The following is an 18,706-nucleotide window of genomic DNA, read 5'->3' on the forward strand; positions in this document are numbered from 1 at the left end:
TGTTTGCAAACAGCTGATGTCGGTCTTGTCCCCGGGGTCCTTTGACGTCTGACCAGCGCAGCGGTCATCACAGTTGTTGCAAGCGATGTCGCGATACCACCCAGTCGTTCTTTTTGGGGGTGTCCCAGCAGAGACCAACAGTCGCTGAATGGTTGTGCGTGATTGGTCCATCAGTACTTTGGTTATGAGTGACCACAGCCCTCTACTTTTTAGAATATTTACCAATGATTTCTGTCCTAAACGGCCAGATTCCATTTTTGGGAGGAAGTCGGAAACGTCCAAGATTATGTAGATTGGAGTCACATACTGACAGCAATGCTTTATTATATACCTGTCTTTATCTACTCAGTACTTCTATATCATTAGCTACTCGAGGGACGCTGCCTTGCAGAAGCAGCTCATGCGTATGATATTTCATTCATTCATGCATTCAGTAGATAAATTGCATTAAATGCATTTTGTTCTGAATGTCTGCAAATGCTTGAAATGCTTTTTACCAAGCGAGCCATTGAGTCGGTCTCACGCAGGAACATACTGGGATGGATGGCGCACTGTGTTTATGTACTGACATGTGCACTGAATGCAGATTTCCCTTCATATGCTAGAGCAGCAGCTCTGATGGGAGCAGCTCTCTGTTAAAAAGATTAGTTTTGTTTTTTATTATTATTGCCAACGTATTTCCATTCGACCAAACAATTTGTGTAATGTCTCCCCCCCCCCTCAGGCTAAGCTAGCTCTGGTTGACAGAACAGCATCCTCTCTACACTTTATCTCCCTCGCTCATTGCTTTGATGTGTTGTGATTGCGTTGGTGTGGCGGTGGTGTGCATGGTGGGAGGGGTTGGGGTTGGGGGATTGAGGAGGAGGTGGGTGTGTGTGTGTGTGTGTGTGTGTGTGTGTGTGTGTGGGGGGGGGGGGGGGGGTATAGCAGAGAAAAGCGTTCTGCAGTGAAAATGTGCTCCCACTGAAGCGTAGAGAGACTGCAGCACAGTGAACGAGCCTGTGCACCACCTGCAGTCGTGTGTGCGTGTGTGTGCGTGTGCGTGCGTGCGTGTGTGTGTGTGTGTGTGAGGGAAATAATCACCCAAGACACAATGATTCAACACCCCGCTCCTCTTCTCTTCTGTCACCCTCTATCCTTTCTTTCTCTCCTCCCTCCGTCTCTCCCTTCGACCCAATTCTCCACACACACTACAATCACCTCACCCCCGTGCCTGCCTTGTATCCGCCTTGCACCGTGACGGCTGCTGCGTGTCCGCTTGTGTGCGTATGTTGCGCATGCTGGTTTGTGTGTGTGTGTGTGTGTGTGTGTGTGTGTGTGTGTGTGTGTTCACCAGTATTCTCTGCTCAATATTCTCAAACACAGTCTCCCCCTCCTTCTACGACTCGCTGCTTTCCTTTTTTTTTTTTTTGTCATTCTCCTCTCCTGATGTCTCTCATCCGTCCATCTTGACTCCTCCATTCACTCTTTCAGCCCGTTCCGTTGCTCCTCCATCTCCTCCACCTCTCCCAGTGATCACTACTTGATGCGCACTTTTCGTTCACACGCACATCGCCCGTCTCCGCTGGCTTCAACTCTGAAATACGAAAACACTGGATGAATACACTCAATCTGTCGTTCTCAGCAGAAACCCTCTCTGTTTTCCATCTTTTTTTTTCTTCTCTCCAACCGTTATGTTCCCAGTCATTTCTCCTCCCCCCCCCCCCCCCCCCCCCCCTCACTCTTTTGCTCCCCTCCTCCCGCGCTGGCTGAGTAAGTGCTGCAGCATCAGTGCATGTGTGTATGTGTGAGAGAGCAGCGCAGAGCAGGAGGGAGAGAGAGAGAGAGCGAGACGAGTGTGTGTAAGCGGAGTGTGTGAGCGCGAAGCACCGGGGATCCTGAGCCTGGAGGGGAGCCGTGTGACCAGAGAGGGGGGCTCTTCTGCCTGTGGATGTATGTGCCAGGACAGCGGGGCTTTTTTTTTCCTTTCTTTTTTTGCAGGCGAGCGTACATGTGCGTGAATGTGTGTGTGTGTGTATGTGAGAGACAGGGAGTGTGGGCATGCCAGCGTGCGTATGTGTAACAGTGTCGTCGATCAGCGACGGGCTCTTCGCATTATGCAGCCGACGATGCTCATCACACTTTGAGGACTGACTCATCTTAGACCCGGGCTGTGGAGACAGAAGAGACCTCAGAGAGAGGAAGACCGATGGATGCAAAGACAGGAGGGCAGTTTTAGGCTCTTGAAGCTTTCGGGTCCCCCTAGACCGTCCAAAGGTCTAGTCCATTTGTGGGACGCCAGCAGCTTCACACCGGCCCCCCCCCCTTGTTCCCCCTCAAATTGGAATTGCAGACACATAGCCAGACAGGTAGCCAAAATTGCCAAAAACAATAACCTGAAAGGAAAATACATCCCCAGTCGTCGCCCGACTTGCAGGAAGGTTTTCAATTCATTTCTGCTCCACGGAGTAGGACAAGAGGGTCTCCTGACGCTGCGGGGTCTTTTTTTCGCTTGACATCGTTCTTTTTACTGGAGGGGTGGGGGGGTGGGGGGTGGGGGGGAGGTTGCAGGATCCTATCCCGGGCACCGAGGGGGGGAGATAAGAGGCTGGCAGACGGGACGGGACGGACGCAGGCATGGCTCGCCTCAACTGGTGCCTGGCTGCCGTCATCAGCTGGGGCAAGTTCCTCTTCGCCTGCTTCTTTCCTCTGCGGGGGGCCAAGCGAGACAAGGTAAGACTTCACGGAGTGGGGAGGGGGGAGGGGGGGGAAGGGGTCGCCTGGAATGGGAGACTGAGCCGGGATTCAGTGGACTTAGATGACGAGTTCTGCACATGTCGTCTCTCATGTCTCACTTCAACGCACGCAGATGACTTTCTCCCACAATAAATGCCAAAACGTATGTCTGGAATTCTCATCCTGCATGAAATATACGTCGGGCTGGGCCTTGCTCTCAGTCACACCACTCATCCATTACATGCATCCAGCCGGTTTTTACCCTAACCACCATGTGACGTAGCTGTGAAAAGGAGCTTGGCAGCTGGTCATGGACCATGAGCTCTGGCAGACTGGTTGGTGTCCCTCTAAGTGCTGATTCAAGGTCAGTGTTACATCTCCAAGTGGTCTCCAGGCAGCCGCTGCAGATAGAAGACGGTGGGGAACCAGGAAGATCACATGTTGGATGTGCCACTAGAGACCAGGCACTCGCAGCAACCAAACCTGGAACAAATGTTGCTCCTGATACATAGGGTCACCTTGCCTTCGGAGCTGCAGAATTGTAATGCACCATTATTGGGGGTTTGCGTAATCCCCTGAAAGAGCTCTCGATTCTCCCCATCCATCTCCCGCCGTCGCACGTCATGCTGTATTTGTTCGTTTTTGATGAGGGCTGTGAGTCTTTCATCCCTTGCGCCATATTCCGATGGTCGCATGGCACATGTGTATGAGCAAGAAAGGCCAAACGGAGTTCCTTGAATGGTATCAGCTGAACGCACGCTCGGCTTCTTTGTCTGCTTCCCCGGAGCCAATGTTATCAGCAAAACATGGAGCGCAATCTTTGCTTTTTTTGGTGCTCTTCTCGAGCAGATAGTCAATCATGTGTAACAACGAAATGGCACCATATCCTCTCACACAGGCACTTACACACATGAAGGGACACCAGAAACAATACCTGAGGTCATCCTCTGATGAATGGGGATGGGTGGGATGATTTTTCATGTTTCTAAACACCATGAGCATCTCTAGAACAATCGTCTCAAGGCAGGAAACATTGACCAAATCAGCTTAATGCGCTGCGCCCTCAGTAAAGACACCTTTCGGGACTTTCACGTGCCCTCATACCTTTCATCCTCACCGTTGGCTATTTTTGAAAAGCTCCGCTCCTGAACGTGGGTGTCAGTCAAAAAAAGGTTTGAAACTTGAGTGTTGCATTGCTGCAACTCTCCCTCGACTGCGTGCTCTCTGCGTATATGCGAAGCGTTTTGGGCTAGTCTGGTAATGAATGGATTTTTTTTTTTTTTTGCTTGTGGTGACGCCGTAGCGTGCAGTGCTGCAGCCGCCCGTCTCTCCAAGCCCCAACACCCTCCCCAGCAGCACCAACACCAGCAGCAAACCCCCCCACCCCCCCCCCGCCCCATTGCCGCAGCTCCTTATCTCTACACCCGCGCTCAATCCCACCACATTCCCCCTGTCGCACTCTCTCGTATGCGTGTGTAAATGTGTGTGGAGCTTGTTAGTGCCTTTGCAGACACACACACACACACACACACACACACACACTCATTATATATATATATATATATATATCCTCGACCCTATGCAATGAATCCCCAACCCATTATGTTCGTTCAGTCACAGCTCTTGCTCAGCCGGTCCTCTCAGCATTGGCATTTTTTTTTTCTTCCTTCAATCTAGAAAGAGGATTTCCTTTTGTTTGATTGTTCCTCACTCTTGGAAACACTCATATAAAAACTATTAATGAATCAAGGCTGTAAATGAAGAGAGAGAGGAAGCTCAGGCACATCTTCTGCTCTTGTTCCTACACCGTAAAATGGGACTTGTCACCAGGGATGTACCCTTGTTAAGGTGTGTATATATATGGTATACATTTGTCCCCTTGTTCCTTTTAACTTGGAACATTCATGTAGCCCCCATACTAAAAAAAGCTGCAAAGATCAACTTGAGTCCTGAGATTCTTATTTTCTAAGACTATTTCAGTGAAACTGAATATATTTAAGGTATTTTCCAAAATTACATTTTCTTGATTCCAGTGTAGCAACAGGCTTTTCTTGCTTCAGGATACAGACACTCATTCTAAAACAATTCTTGAAAAAAATGTATTTCTACGGGCAAAAGGTTGATATTACAGCGTTGGCAGATGAAGAAAATATGTTTATTACGACTTAACATACAGTCAGATGTTACTTCAGAGAGAGTTTTTGCATTGATAATCTGGCACAGATGTGAATTTTTCCACGTCTCTCTAACAATGATACGGGTTTTACTTGGAAGAAGTGTAAACTCAAAGAGTACAAAGAGAAGAAAATGCACAGGATATACGTTTCCCAGCGCTATGTAGTTATCAGTACACATAATATATCATCATCAAAATACTGTACATATCTTGTATCTTAGTGGCTAGTAGGGTTACCCTCCAACCACTGTAGCATGTCGCTCCACTCTACAAAATAAATAAACAAGGATTTTAGGACACTTTACAAGACAACCATTCGGTCTGTCGCTCCAGCTGCAAGCGCTTCAGCTGATCACATGACCCGCTGGGAGGTGAAAGTGGAGAGGTAAGGCTCTGTGTCCCCCCCCCCCCCGAGGTCCGCTGTGAGGTGTTCAGTTGTTCAGTTTCCATGGCAACGCCGCTCACACAGTCCCCCACATGATGGGGCCGGGTTACAACGGGAGACGGGCTCGGAATACTGTCGGCGTGTGTGTGTGTGTGTGTGTGTGTGTGTGTGTGTGTGTGTGTGTGTTTGACTGTGAATGTGTGGCGGTTTTGTGAGGAAGAGATGAGGGAGGTGGAGGTTTTCTCTGTGTGTTACTATGGTGACACTACTGTGGTACAGGGTAACTCTCCTCCTCATATCCTGTCGTCTCCTCTCCAATTTCTTTTCCTTTCTTGCCTCTGTCCTCTTTCCTCCTGTCTCGTCTCTTGTCTTCTTTTATGTTCCGTTCCTTTTCTTTTATTCCATTTAATTTCCTCTTGTGTCCTTTCATCTCCTGTCCTCCTCTCTTTCTTTTGTTTTCCCCTCTTCTTCTTTCTTCTCCTTTCCTCTCCACTCAGTGTGTTTCTTGCCCTTTCCTCTTGTGTCATCTCATCTCCTTGTCTCTGTCCTCTCTTTTCCCTCAGGTACTTTTCTTTTCTTTTAATTCTCCTCCTCTCCTCATGTTCCTTTTCCTTCTATCTATATCTTGGTGAATTCTTTCCTCGTGTTTCACCCGTTGTTTCCTCTCCTCTCCTCTGCCCTCCTCTCCTCCAGTATTTTCTGTTTACTTGCCTCCCTATTCATTTAACTAATGTCCCTCAGGGCAGTAAATTCACATCAGGCAGTACTGCAGACAGCCAAAAGAGAAGACTGTGACGGGAAACCTGTGTGCTGAATAGCTCCTTATTCTCTCCCTCTAGATTGCCTCTCCAGCATATGCATGGAAACCTCATTCATTGCTCGTCGTATTTATCACACGCTCCCAACTTACCTTGAGTAATGTCGTCCGACTGTGGCGAGCTGTGTGCAGCTACCGCACCCAGAGAATTGCACACTTCTTCCCTGAATGGCTCGCTGTATTCTGGGCCGGAGTTCAGCATGATGGATGCGTTGTTATTTTAGCATTAAAGCTTTAATGTGATGGATTCTCCAGCGACAGAGGAGGAGACTGCAGAGTCAATGTGGAATTCCCTTCTCTTTTTTTTTTCTCTCTCTCTCTCTCCTTTCCTCTCTTCCATCACAGTTTTTGTTCGAGCAGTATATCTAGTGCAACCATAATATTTCAACATCTTGGGCGTTTTTGTGTCGGTGGAGCTGGTGATCAAATATCACTCTGTCAGTGTACATGTATAGCAAAGTCCCCCCAATCTTTAAGTAGGTAGACGGCTGCTGACATCATTAGTCAGGCCTTCAATGGGGAGTTTTACTGTCCCGTGATGGTCTAAAGTCCTTTTTCCGTGAGTACAATTCTGTGGGAAATAAAGTGTAAGTGAGTGCTTGTGCCTGCCTGGCTGTGTGTTTTCAGTGAGTTCTGGCATGTTGCATTGGGAATAAGGGAATAAGAACCTGACCTCACTGTGCTAAAATGTTGTACTCAGAAAATACACCACTCCCAATAGCAGACCCAAAATCAATGCTTTTTGCAGGTAGTAAACGAGTATTCTGGCTGCATCCAGACAGAAGAAAACACGAGATGCACGCATGAGCTGTATCTTTATAAAAGCTTGCTTTTACCTCACATCTGCAGACACTGTCTGAGGGTTGGTTGGAGGCCACTAGAGGCTGCTAGCAACCCAGTTTAGACCAGTTGGCTGCAGGGAGAAAGTGGCTGCCATGTGTCGAACACAGCCACCAAGTCCTTTTGAAAACCGGTTCAGGAGTGCTGCAACACAACCAGTCCCCCAATGCTCTTTGCTGACATTATGTTGATATGAGTACACACACACACACACACACACACACACACACACACACACACAGATTATGTGTCAGGTTAGCCTATGGATTGAGGTAACTGTTCCAGTGGAAGTGATGGAGTGCAGCAGGGATCAATAGAGGGTGTTTTCTCAAAATGAATTGGCTCTTAGCCCTTTATGGATCTGACTGTGGAGTGATGTAATGTGCCCGCACCACTGATATAATGTTGATTCAGAGCGGTACTGGATATAGATGTATACATGCACATGTGCTCGAGAACATTTGCATGTATACATGCATGTTAAGTATTTTTGCAACTTGCACACACAGAGGACCTGGGAGGATGCAAAACACACATATAGATACACGCAGCGAGGTGTTGTCATCAATTTATTTACCTTTATAATCTTCTGTGACACTGTAGAGAGCTCTATAAAGTCGGAGAAAGTAACTGGACGTGGGCATTTACCAGGCAAGGGGCTTCTTATGAATAACGCTACTGGGTTGCATTATGGGAAGTGTAGGATCCAGTGTTTTTGGAGCTTTACTCACACTACTGACTAAAATCTCTGGCAGTTTTAGCTTTTCTTTTCTTTTTGTGTGTTTTAATCTTATGGAAGTGTAATACTGAATATTGGAGTACTCCGTTAAGTGTTTCTTATGGGTTTTCAAAAGAAGAAGAAGAAGAAGTTATGACAGTGTTTCTCTCAAAACATAAAGGATGTCACCGCTTTTACTGCAAGAAGAGCAATGCACTACCTTACCATATGGTCATTATTGTGCATATGGCCTTTCCTTTAGTGTGACTGATGACTGCCTGTGCATCTGTAAATGCAACATATGTAGTGTATACTACAGTGATGAGCTCTAATCGCTCCTGAGCGACTTCTGCAGCGAGAACCTGTTACACTGTCACTGTTTGTCCGGCCGCTCGGCTGCGTCACGGCAGCTGTCGACTCCTGCAAATACTTCTGAAGCGAGAGTGGAGAGATCTGGAAACAGGAAGGGGTTGCCGATGAAAAATTGAAGTGACATTAGCGCAGACGTGAGCGAGCATGCTCGCAGAGGAGAGGTGGAGGGAAAGAGAGGTGAGGTATGCAGTGCAAGGAAGCCAAGGGGGTGGACGATGGTCAATGTGTGTGTGTGTGTGTGTGTGTGTGTGTGTGTGTTAAAAAGAGAGAAGGGTAAGGAGGGGCTAACAAGGATCATTTGAGGAGAGGGGAGTTTTTGGCAGGGAGAAAAATAAAGACTCACCTCCCCCCTTTCCTCCAAGGAATAAAGTTGCCACACTTCAAGAGGGACAGAGAGGAGGGCTAAAGTGAAGGCGAGAGAGAGAGAGAGAGAGAGAGGAGTGGAAGAGAGAGCAAGCAAGAGACGGAGGGAGCTCGGATGCGGGAGACTGACTGAGTCCATCCGAGAGAGAAAACGAGAGCATTCCCTTCCCCACCCTCTGTGCACCGTGCACGTCTGGCATGGATCTGTGTCGCCGAAGCCTGCGTGGAACCGCCGGGAATTTCTGGGAATACTGTGGATTTCTGTCCTGAGCCTGGAGAGCCTCTTTTTTTTCAGGATGCCCTCCGTCTCTCTGTCTCTGCCCTCCGCTCTGGCAGGGAGGGCCAGGACCTGGGTTTGCCTCTCCTGCATGTTTTGGGTAAGAAATCCCATATTTGGGACGTGCAGTGGGCAGGTCCCCCGCGATCAGCTAAAGGTCATCATGGAGCGAGGTGTCGATTTTCAGAGAGGCAACAAAAGGTGCTGTATTTTGGATGCGGTCCAAAGAAGCAGGTTGTATTTCTCAATAGGCGTGAAAGAGGTGTAACCAAAGCTACATTAGTCACATTTATGGATGACCCAATGGATTTTTTCCTGCCCACATTTTATCAAGTGCTTTAAATGACCTTCCATGTGTTGTCAAGTGGGCGGTTATGTTTATGTGTGGAGTGTAGAGAGGTGAGCAGTTCATGGTCAGTGGTGCCTTTTTGAAGCAACTACACAGCAGCACCGCTGTTGCTTCTGTAGGTGTTCGGAAGTTGGAAATTGACTGTTTTTGCAAAGTTTACTCAGGTCTAACGTCATCCTAGCCAAAGCTGGAGATTAGATTTCTCCACTGACATCCTTCATGCTTTGGGCACCAGGGGTCAGGTTCACGTTTCGCCGTACGTGGGAGCATGGCCGGTGTATCTACAGTAGCCGACTCCGTTCCGTGATCCTTGCAGGACTAATCTAGTTGACTGCTCTGTGGCTACTCGCATCGGCGCGTTCTTGCGTCGGGTCCACGCGGCCTCTGCGATGGAGCTATTTCTGGGTTCTCCTGTATAATTTAATCTGCTGCTGCTCGCTTCTCTTGCTATCTGGGACTGACTGAGTGTGTCAGGAACCGGGGGCTTTCCACGCAGCATCTTGGCTAAAAAAAAAAAAAAAAAAGACAGAAAAAGTCAAGCACGCCAACACACCTCTGGACATGCGTGAGGAGGTGTGTGGACTCTGGAAGCATGTGAATACGGACATAGGATATTGTTATTGCAGAGGAACATAAATATAGCGTTTAAGCCTGCGATGTCGTTTTGTGCTTGAGGAACACTTCTTCTATACATGTGAAATCCACAGAATCACATATTAGAGTAAGAAATATGTGGGGTTTTGTATGTTAACATATTTCCGCATACATTACCTACCTTTTTAATGCTCCTAGCTGCAGTGCAACACCGTCTTCATTAGGAAAGAAGGTGGACTTATTGCTTTTTTCGTTGTATAATGTATACACAGTGTGTAATGATCGCACCCAAGTGTTAAATGAGGCATCTGCCCTACTTTTCTGTAGCTCGCAGTGGGGGAGAGGGCCATTTAGACGCAAGGGGAAAGAGGCAGGGTGGAGGAAAAAGCTCCCACGCAGTTCATATGCAAAGTGAGACATTGAGTTGTCCAGATGCAAGGCCTCCAATCCAACATGATCGCCCTTCAAATCGACAACAAAAGGAGACGAACGGTGAAGAGGGAACGAGAGGGGAAGACATGAGTGTTGTGGGGCGTGACATCAGCGGAGAGAGGAAGAGGAGGAGAGGCTGAGTGACGTGCGAGAAGCGGGTTCTAAGAAAGCTCCTCAAATACATGCTATTAATAATGCATCTCTCCCCCCCCCCCACACACACACACACACACACACAGAGAGGGAATATTAGATTTGACATGCTGACAGAAACAGCCACAAATGCAGGCTAGTTCCTCCAGCGCTGGCCGAATACTTCTGTGAGCTCATTACCGCTCTACAATATGCTAAGCAGCTCCGCTATGAATAACAACAAGCGTTATTTGACACAGCGCAGGCGATGTGATTCTATTCACTGAAGACTTTACCTGCCGGTGTTTACCCGAGTGCAGTCAGGGCGCTCCGTTAAGACCTGGGAGGATGTTCATGGGGTTCTGCAGTGTCACAAGTTTGACTACAGATGTTCACTGATGCCAACTACTCTCTGTTTCACATTCGCTGTCTCTCTTCACTGTGAAATACTAAGGCGCGCGTGTGCAGCGCAAGTAAGTGGCTTCGCAGGGATTACATCATTTTTAAAAGTCTAATCATGCATCCCTTTTTTTTTAACATTACAGTATTGGAAAAGGTCACTTTGATAGTTAAAGGCCCAATCCGTCCTATGGAGCATGTTATTCATCTTTATTTTAATTGAGAATGATACAGAGTTTTACTTTTTGTTTAGTTTTTTACTTTGTTTGGATTTCGATCCAGGTCTGGGCCGAAATGCACTGAAAACCTTCCATATTATTGAATATTAAAGGTGCACTCCGCTGATTTTAGACGTGAACGTCAGTTTACCTGGCTATGGATCTAGTGTTTATTTTAGTTTGACTGAGACTAAAAGTCTAAAGACACTATAGCACCGCTCTCATTACATAACAACAATACGTAGACCGTCATGAGGCTGCAATGGCTTCCAGGCTGCTCAAAGACAACATCTGTAGTACAAGGCAGCTGAGAGACTGTAAGTCAAGATGTACGGTAGGTCCATCATGTCTTCAGTCGTCTAACAGAGTCCCTTATTGACTGAACAGAGTCCCCAGAGAGCTCTGAAAATCAATCGGGCTTTGATTGGGCCGTTGCTGCCTCTGCGTGTGTCACCTCTGTATGAGCGTATTAGGAATGCCGTTTCCTTCTGCTAATGACAGCTAGCCCCGCCTGCCGATTAGCTTTCGTTGAGTGAGGAGATTCTTCTGTAATGAATCTATAATGAATATCTATTCCAGTAAACGTGATAGATATAAAAAAAAACATCCTTTCACTTGAGTATAAATCCCAATTAATTGGCTGTTTATGAATCAAAGCCAATGTAAAGGGTCAAGTGCTCTCATGAGGCTTCATCAGGCTCTGTGGTTTCTGAGGTTGTGACATTCAGCGGGTAGCGCTGCCCACACTCTAATATTATCCAGTTGGTTTGGAGAAAAATAGGAGATAATATATCTGATGATGAAGCTCACCTCCAAATGACATGGAACTGCACTCAGACCTTCTTTCGGTCAACAGCCTCCGATGGGACCTCATGAGCTGTTCAGCTGCCTCACAGGCTGACTGTCCCTCCAGACATCCCTCCAACTCTCCACGCTCTCGTTTTCTAACCGCTGCATTTGCGCATGTGTCTATATACATGCGCGGCGTGCGCTACTGTATATCCTCGAGACTCAAGACCGTCCACAGAGAGTGTGAGCCGTCACTCTGGCTAAACAATGCTCTGCGTGTCCGTGACCAGGTGATTTATATGCGATGTGACCGGGCGCCTCCCTCCAGGCCTCAGGCCACCACCAGCCGGCCCGCGACCCAGCTTTGACACACTTCCCCTGGGCACCGTTGACCACTCGGCCCCCCACATCTCATACCCGAGTCTGGATCTCTGCCCGCGTTCAGCAGATCCAACTGTTGACGACTCAAACAGAAAAAAATGTTTATGCTTGTAGTTATAGGTTGACATTGGATGCAGTTAAAAATAACTAGTCCAGTCTCACCTGCCCACATGAAGTATCAACATCTGTACCAACATGTAGGGAACACAGAAACGTTTGCAATCTACCTTTCAAAGCTTCATCTCCTTTTTGTTCTTTTTCTTTTCTTTTTTTCCCAGAGATGGACTCAAGGAGAGGAGAGCTCATTAGCAAACACGGCGTTCTAAGTTCATTAGCAGCCGGCTAATGATCATAAGCAGCTCGGACTTCATGATCACAGCTCATTGATCTTTGCGTCTCTGTGTTTGCACCTGGTATTGATCATATCGCGCAAACAGAATAACGGCTGCGCCCTCACGTACACACTCTAATGCATGCGGGTTTATTTGTTGCATTCGTATAGTGTTGCACCCACACATAAGCAGGTAGTCATAGATGCACACACACACACACACACACACACACACACACACAGTTTCTACTACAATCTGGCAACCGGCCCACATGTCCGTCCACTGGGATCGGCTGTGTTCAGCTCCATAAATAAAACATCCTGAGCTCATATCTGTGTTCTTGTACGTGGATCCATACTCCAATGAAGTATGGATGCAGACAAGGAAAGAACTGTGTGTTATCAGTGCCTTCAAATTGTAAAAAATTCAAGGATGTGATACATATTTCTAGCTTCTTTTGAGTTGAGCTTGTTTGTGATTTTAATGGGGTTTCCCTGGAATGTGTCTATTTCAACTAAAAGACACACCCTGACCGTATTCTTATACTTTTCACTATTTCAGAGAAAGCTTTACAAAACTGTGCCTATGGACTATCCAGCAACAGCCGGCTCGATGTGCTTTACTATGATTATGGGTACTTAATCACTGATGTACTCATAATTCGTGAGAAAGGCCTCTCGGGGGTTATAAAATACGAGATTTCACTCTCCACCTCTGTTATTTTCCCATCCACTCGAAGATGGTTAGGACAACACCTCAATCAACCTGCATGGCTGTACATTTTTAAATTTAAGGGTCCTTGATATTTTTTAGGAACCCCTGATTTTTGTGCTGAGCAAAGTCGTTGATAGAAACAAGACCCGGCGGTGCATTTTTTTCGTCTGAACCGTCTTGATGGCCGATCTTAGCCGCAATGCTAATTTGAGCCGTTTGATTTTGCCATCTGCGTGTTGAGATCCCAGATTCAGAGAGAGTTCAAGAGCGGAGGCTGCCAATGAGAGCAGAGTTTACAGCGGGGTGACGCAGAGTCTGACACACTTTCATTGAGATGTGAAAGTCGTTTCAACAGATGAGATTACTTCTCACTCGGATTACTGCTCAGGTGGACTGGTGTGAGAAATAAGTTTCTCAGCTCAACCTGTGGATTATAAAATTCATATCGGACAGGCTCTGCGTTGCAAACTGGGGCTGTGTGTGAGTGAAAAGTTTTGCATTGAGGGAAATGTAGGATTCTTTTTCAAATCTGCCTCTGAGTTTCTTCCCCCTTAAAGCAGTTCGATGTCCACCTTATTTTTCATGTGTTGAAAACTGCTCTCTAGAATAGGAAACATATAAACGCTGTCACACTCACACGCATACAAATATTAAAAATATCATCCATGGTTCTCATTTTCCCGTCTTGTTTCCCGTTCTCGTTTTCTCTCGTCTCACAAAGGCGCCCATTGTGCCTGACAGAATTTCAATTTGGTGTAAATTGAAAGCAGGTGGTGGCTCTGCTGTATCATCCGGGGGGTGGGGGGGGGGGGGGGGGGGGGGGGGTTGCAGGACAACCCCCCCCCCCCCCCCCCCCCCCCCCCCCCCCCCCCCCCCGGCTTGTTAGTTTCTGTGGGGCCTGCGCTTCATGCTTGACTTCATTAAAGTCATGTCATCTTTTTGGCGCTCTTTGACGTCTTTTTTTTTTTATCTGGGCGACTCATTCTGTTCATTCACCTCATCCATCAGCCAGGTAGTCACTCGACAATTCACCTCACTCACTCACGTTCTCTCTCACACAGTATCTATCTTACGTTGGACAGCCTCAACAGGACAGGGACAATGTTTACTGCAGCCTAGAGGAATGTCAATTCCATCTGAAGAAGGACGTACTGTATGTTTTGTGCCACAGAGAAGAACATGTAATCCTTCCGCTAAACATACAGACAAACAGCAAAGTCAAAAATGTCTTCAACTTCTGGTTTTAATCTCTAAAGGCCTGTATTTATTTCATTATTGTACCTTGCAGATGGTTATTGCACATCGGGGGACACTCTGAGTGAGCAGTTATTGGACTACAGGGCTTGTGTGAAATTACATCATTATGCAAAATGATACTGTGCATCTTTATTCCAACATGGCCCTTTTTGTGTTTTCAAACCATTCCTTCAATCCATGCAGAAATAATCTTAACTGAGCTATGAAGAGAACCACATGTGCAGTTTTACATTAGAGGAGGCTTGTTGGCCAAACATGTGGAAATGAAGCTGGACGTGGAGAAGCTGGTGTGTGTGTGTGTGTGTGTGTGTGTGTGTGTGTGTGTGTGTGTGTGTGTGTGTGTGTGTGTGTGTGTGTGTGTTAGAGAGTGTGAATGTATAGTTTTGAGGGTCTGGGCCCAGATGTAGCAGCTCAAAATGCACCTGGCATAAGCAGGAAGTCCAGACTTCAAAACATATACCGTTATATTAACGTTTTAGTACATAATATGCTCGGCGGGTGGCGATCAAAGCAGATTTGTGTCCACAGAAAAAGTTGTGTGGACCTCCATCGTGTCAACTGTACAACGGTAAAATCTTCAATGCTCATAGATGACACACATTCATTGGTTTCTCCACTTGACTGTCGAAAACCAAATTACTGGAGTTCATGTTTACGTCTTTAGGTGCAGGACTGGATACATGTTTTGTGATTGGTTACATGCGCCAGGACTAATTTGTGTCCATGTGTCGTCCCTGTGCAGAATGAAAGAGCAGTGCCTTTGAGAGAGTGCCCTCCCTCCCTCCCTCCCTCCCTTCCCCTCCCTTCCCCTCCTTTCCCTTCCCTCCTGCTCCCACTTCTTGGCTCTAAGTGGGGTCGCGGTCGAGGTAGCGTAGTGATGCTTTTCATTAGCTAAGTGCAACTGGGGGAGAGGAGCATAGGGCCTTGATTTACTGGGCCTGCTGTCTATAAGCCAGGACAAACACACACACACACACACACACACACACACGCTCACAGAAACACCTACTCTCCTCTTCCTCCATCCTATGCTCTTAGACCACTCACTCTATCCCTTTACCCCCTCTTTTCTCTCCATCTACATCCCTCTCCCTTCTCCTTTCCATTTTCTCTCCCGGGCCTCTCCTGGGAGTGTCGTCCTAACACGACACAGAGGACAGGGCTTGTGGTTTTTCTGTTTTTCAAAAACACAGCTCCCATGAAAGATCCACACACTCAAAAGTGACTCCAAGTGTTCGTGATTATCTGATTTTAGCAGCTGGATTGTTGAAAAAAACCCATCTTGGCTGAACATTTATGAAGATTTCTGCATGATGTTTTTTTTTTTTTTTTTGTGGTTTTCTTGATTTACGGCGACCACGTTGGTGTTTGAACTCTATATGGGCTCTGGTCCACCAGATTGAATTATTAAAGATCCTCAATACAGATTTAATCTTTTTCATGCTCATATTTATTCAAAAACAATCTCACATCAGTGGATTTGTTCAGAAAAAGTTTTCCAAGTGATTTCTTTGTCCTTGCATGGACTTTTCTTTGCAAATCTTAAGCTTTTTCTTAATATGAACATCAGGAGGCAAGTTGTTTTGTATAATAAAATCTTTCATGGATGGTTAGGAATCTGATGGCATTCATTAGTGAACTGGCTTTCTGATTACATGCCTAATTGTGAGATTTACGAACATCTTTACTCCCTGAAACAAAAAGAAAGAGACCCAGCCTGTAAAACGCTGAGGGTCATTTCCACCGTGGACGTGTTCCCCTCCTTTTCTCTTTGTTGATTAGGGCCCTTTTCCCTCTTCCTCTGAAAAACAGTTGAATCCCAGATGCTGCATGGCGGCAATCCATGAACCCTTCGCCCTCCTGTTGTGGCGATACTCACCCCTGTAAAACCAGGGTCTGCAAGCATGTTTATGTATGTTTGTGTGTGTGTGCAAACTTGTGGTTGCATGTTTTTTTTTTTAATCCCACCTCATCCATCATTGTGTGACAGGACACGTTGACCCCAGTTTTCGTGGCAGCCAGGTAACCATGGCTCCTGCCTGTGGCACAGCTGGCTGTGTCTGATTGGTTTAGCCGGCGGCTTTCTGCCAGGTCGTCTTTAACATCAGGGCTGTCGAGTGGCACAAGGTGCTCCAACCGCTATTTATAAACCCAGGCCGGCCCACACTGTAAAAGATGTGAGTCTGGACTAGTTATTCAGTCTCCAGTCTCACGTTAGTCTGAAAATCTGAAGTTTCATCCTAATTTTCAGACATTTTACTTTTTATATTTTGAAATAAAATAGTCTAAATAAATATATTTGTTCCTTGAAACAAATAATGATTTATTTCTCCATTAACATGTTTTTATTTGAATTTGTTTGATCAGAGTATTGTCAGGGCATGTTTTGCCAACAGTAGCTGGTCTAATCGTCATATTTCTAATAATTTTCCTTGTTATAATCCCCTTTTGTTTTCCTTCTGCACTGACTCACATTTGTCCACCTCAGCAGTTCTCCAATGATCATGATGGATATCAGTCGGCTCAGATTACATCCCTTCACTTTAATGAAACTGAGTGAGAGAAATGTCTGCGGTCTGTTTGTGTTTAAACCTGAGCCGCTGCTCAACACATCAACCAAGTCATGAGAGAAAAAAAAGCCTTTAATGAGATGGACGGCAGACTCGTGGTTAATTAAGTATATTACGGGAATTATCAGTGTAGCGTATTGTTTGTTTGACGCTACCTGTTGTAACATGCTGTGTGCAGCCAAGGTCGGCCATGATTCCTCTGTGGAGCTTACAGCGAGCGGTCTCACAGTGTGACAAAAGCCATTAAGATTTAGGGAGATAGGGCAGCGAAAAACGCTGAGAAATACGCTTTTGTAATAGCTTTGAGCCAAATTGACTGCGGCACACGGAGAGAGAGAGAGAGAGAATAAAAAAAAGACCAGGGAGCTTCAGAAAGAGAGCAGAAAATGAGCTCAAAGACAATGAAGCAAAGGATTACACAACGTGGTCTTGTTTTCATCGGGGAGCCTCATCACACCTGGAGTCCTCTGTGGAAGGAGTAGTTCTGCTCGTAGCAGCAGCAGTAGTGATTAGTTGCGGTAGTAGAGGAAGTAGTCGTGGTACTTGTGAAGCTGAAGTTCTGAGAAGATGCACACGAATGTTCCCGCCAATCAACGCTTCATGCAGCTCGGCGTGTCGAGCGTTGTCGTAGATGGAGGGAAATTGGCTCGTTGACTTTGGGGGTTTGATTTATTTCACTTCAGCTCGTAAAAGCGGATCCTAATTAGATCATTTTATTTGGGAATTCTTCCATTTTAAGCTGCTGATCATGCAAAACTGGAATCCCCCTCTCACGGGATTGGTCACATTTCTGCTACTTATTCCTGAAGGGACTCATTCATTCATCCTTTCAAGGTGATAGTTGGAACAAGGTGTCTTTAAAACACTGTTTTCTCTAAAGAGCACTAAGGTTTACAGTCCGGCGGAGCCCAACCCAGACCAGGCCCAGCTGCACAAATACACAAAGGAAATGACGTCATCGTTATGACTCACCAAGGGGGCTGTTCAGACAGAGACATGGTGGGAAAAGAGTGCGCAGGTCAGGACTATGGGGAGATGCAGGAGGGTGTTGGAGGGTGAGCAAGAAGAAAAAGAAGAGCTTGAAATAGCTGCTTGTCCTTGTTGTTGTTGTTTTTAATGAGTTTGACCTTAAGATTAGGAAAAAAGAATCAAACTAACCCAAACAGCCTCGTGCCGTCGAATAAAACCTTAATAAAACACATGCAATATGTGATGCATTACTCACACATGTTCCATAAATGACCAATTTGATGATGCTCTCAAGTATTCAGAGTCAGGTTGAGCTGCTTTAGAGTTGAGGCACCTTCAAAGGGAATTCTAGTGACCCAGTTACAGTGTTCCTGGCTGCGTTTTGTATGCTCCTGGTTAAACTAGTCAAATCAACACAGAGTAATGCGCAGCTGTTTGGAGGGAAAATCACACTTTAACAAAGCGATGCTTTGAACGTGTTGGAAATGTCACCACATGTCAGTAATAAAAGAGAGAAGTCACGAAGTTCATTTTGCAAAGGTCTAAGTTGTTATCCTGCCAACGAGCAACATGCATACATCAACCCCACCTTCGTCATCATCGCCATCATCATCCTCATCTGTATTTCAGCGTCTTTGCTTTTTAAAGGGGGACAAGAATCACGTGCACTGTTTGTTCCTCACAGCTCTGCTCAGGTTTTGGTGCAGTTTCTAGAGCTGCTGTGTCCTCAGGCTGCTCTGAGAAATGTTCCAGCACGGCCTGAACACACACACACACACACACACACACACACACACACACACACACACACACACACACACACTCACACTCACACGATATAGTACAGTATGAACACTCACACACACATGCACGCACGCACATACATCATTCCTCGAGTTTTTGAGGT

At 46.4% G+C, this 18,706-nt stretch overlaps 1 protein-coding gene across 3 annotated transcripts in view; it reads left to right on the top strand.

The window, feature by feature from the left end:
• The first annotated feature begins 2,552 nt into the window (after positions 1-2,552).
• tns1a (tensin 1a) overlaps positions 2,553-18,706 on the top strand; it is a 69,317-nt gene continuing 53,163 nt past the window's right edge. For all 3 annotated transcript variants that reach the window (XM_068719627.1, XM_068719628.1, XM_068719630.1), the window contains exon 1: positions 2,553-2,712. In XM_068719627.1, the coding sequence (XP_068575728.1) occupies positions 2,617-2,712 (96 nt within the window). In that variant the 5' untranslated portion in view covers positions 2,553-2,616. The remainder of the gene's footprint in view (positions 2,713-18,706) is intronic.

Source organism: Cebidichthys violaceus, unplaced genomic scaffold (genome assembly GCF_023349555.1).
Source record: "Cebidichthys violaceus isolate CVI_PGR_0920_01 unplaced genomic scaffold, fCebVio1.0.p SCAF_24, whole genome shotgun sequence".
NCBI lineage: Eukaryota > Metazoa > Chordata > Actinopteri > Perciformes > Stichaeidae > Cebidichthys > Cebidichthys violaceus.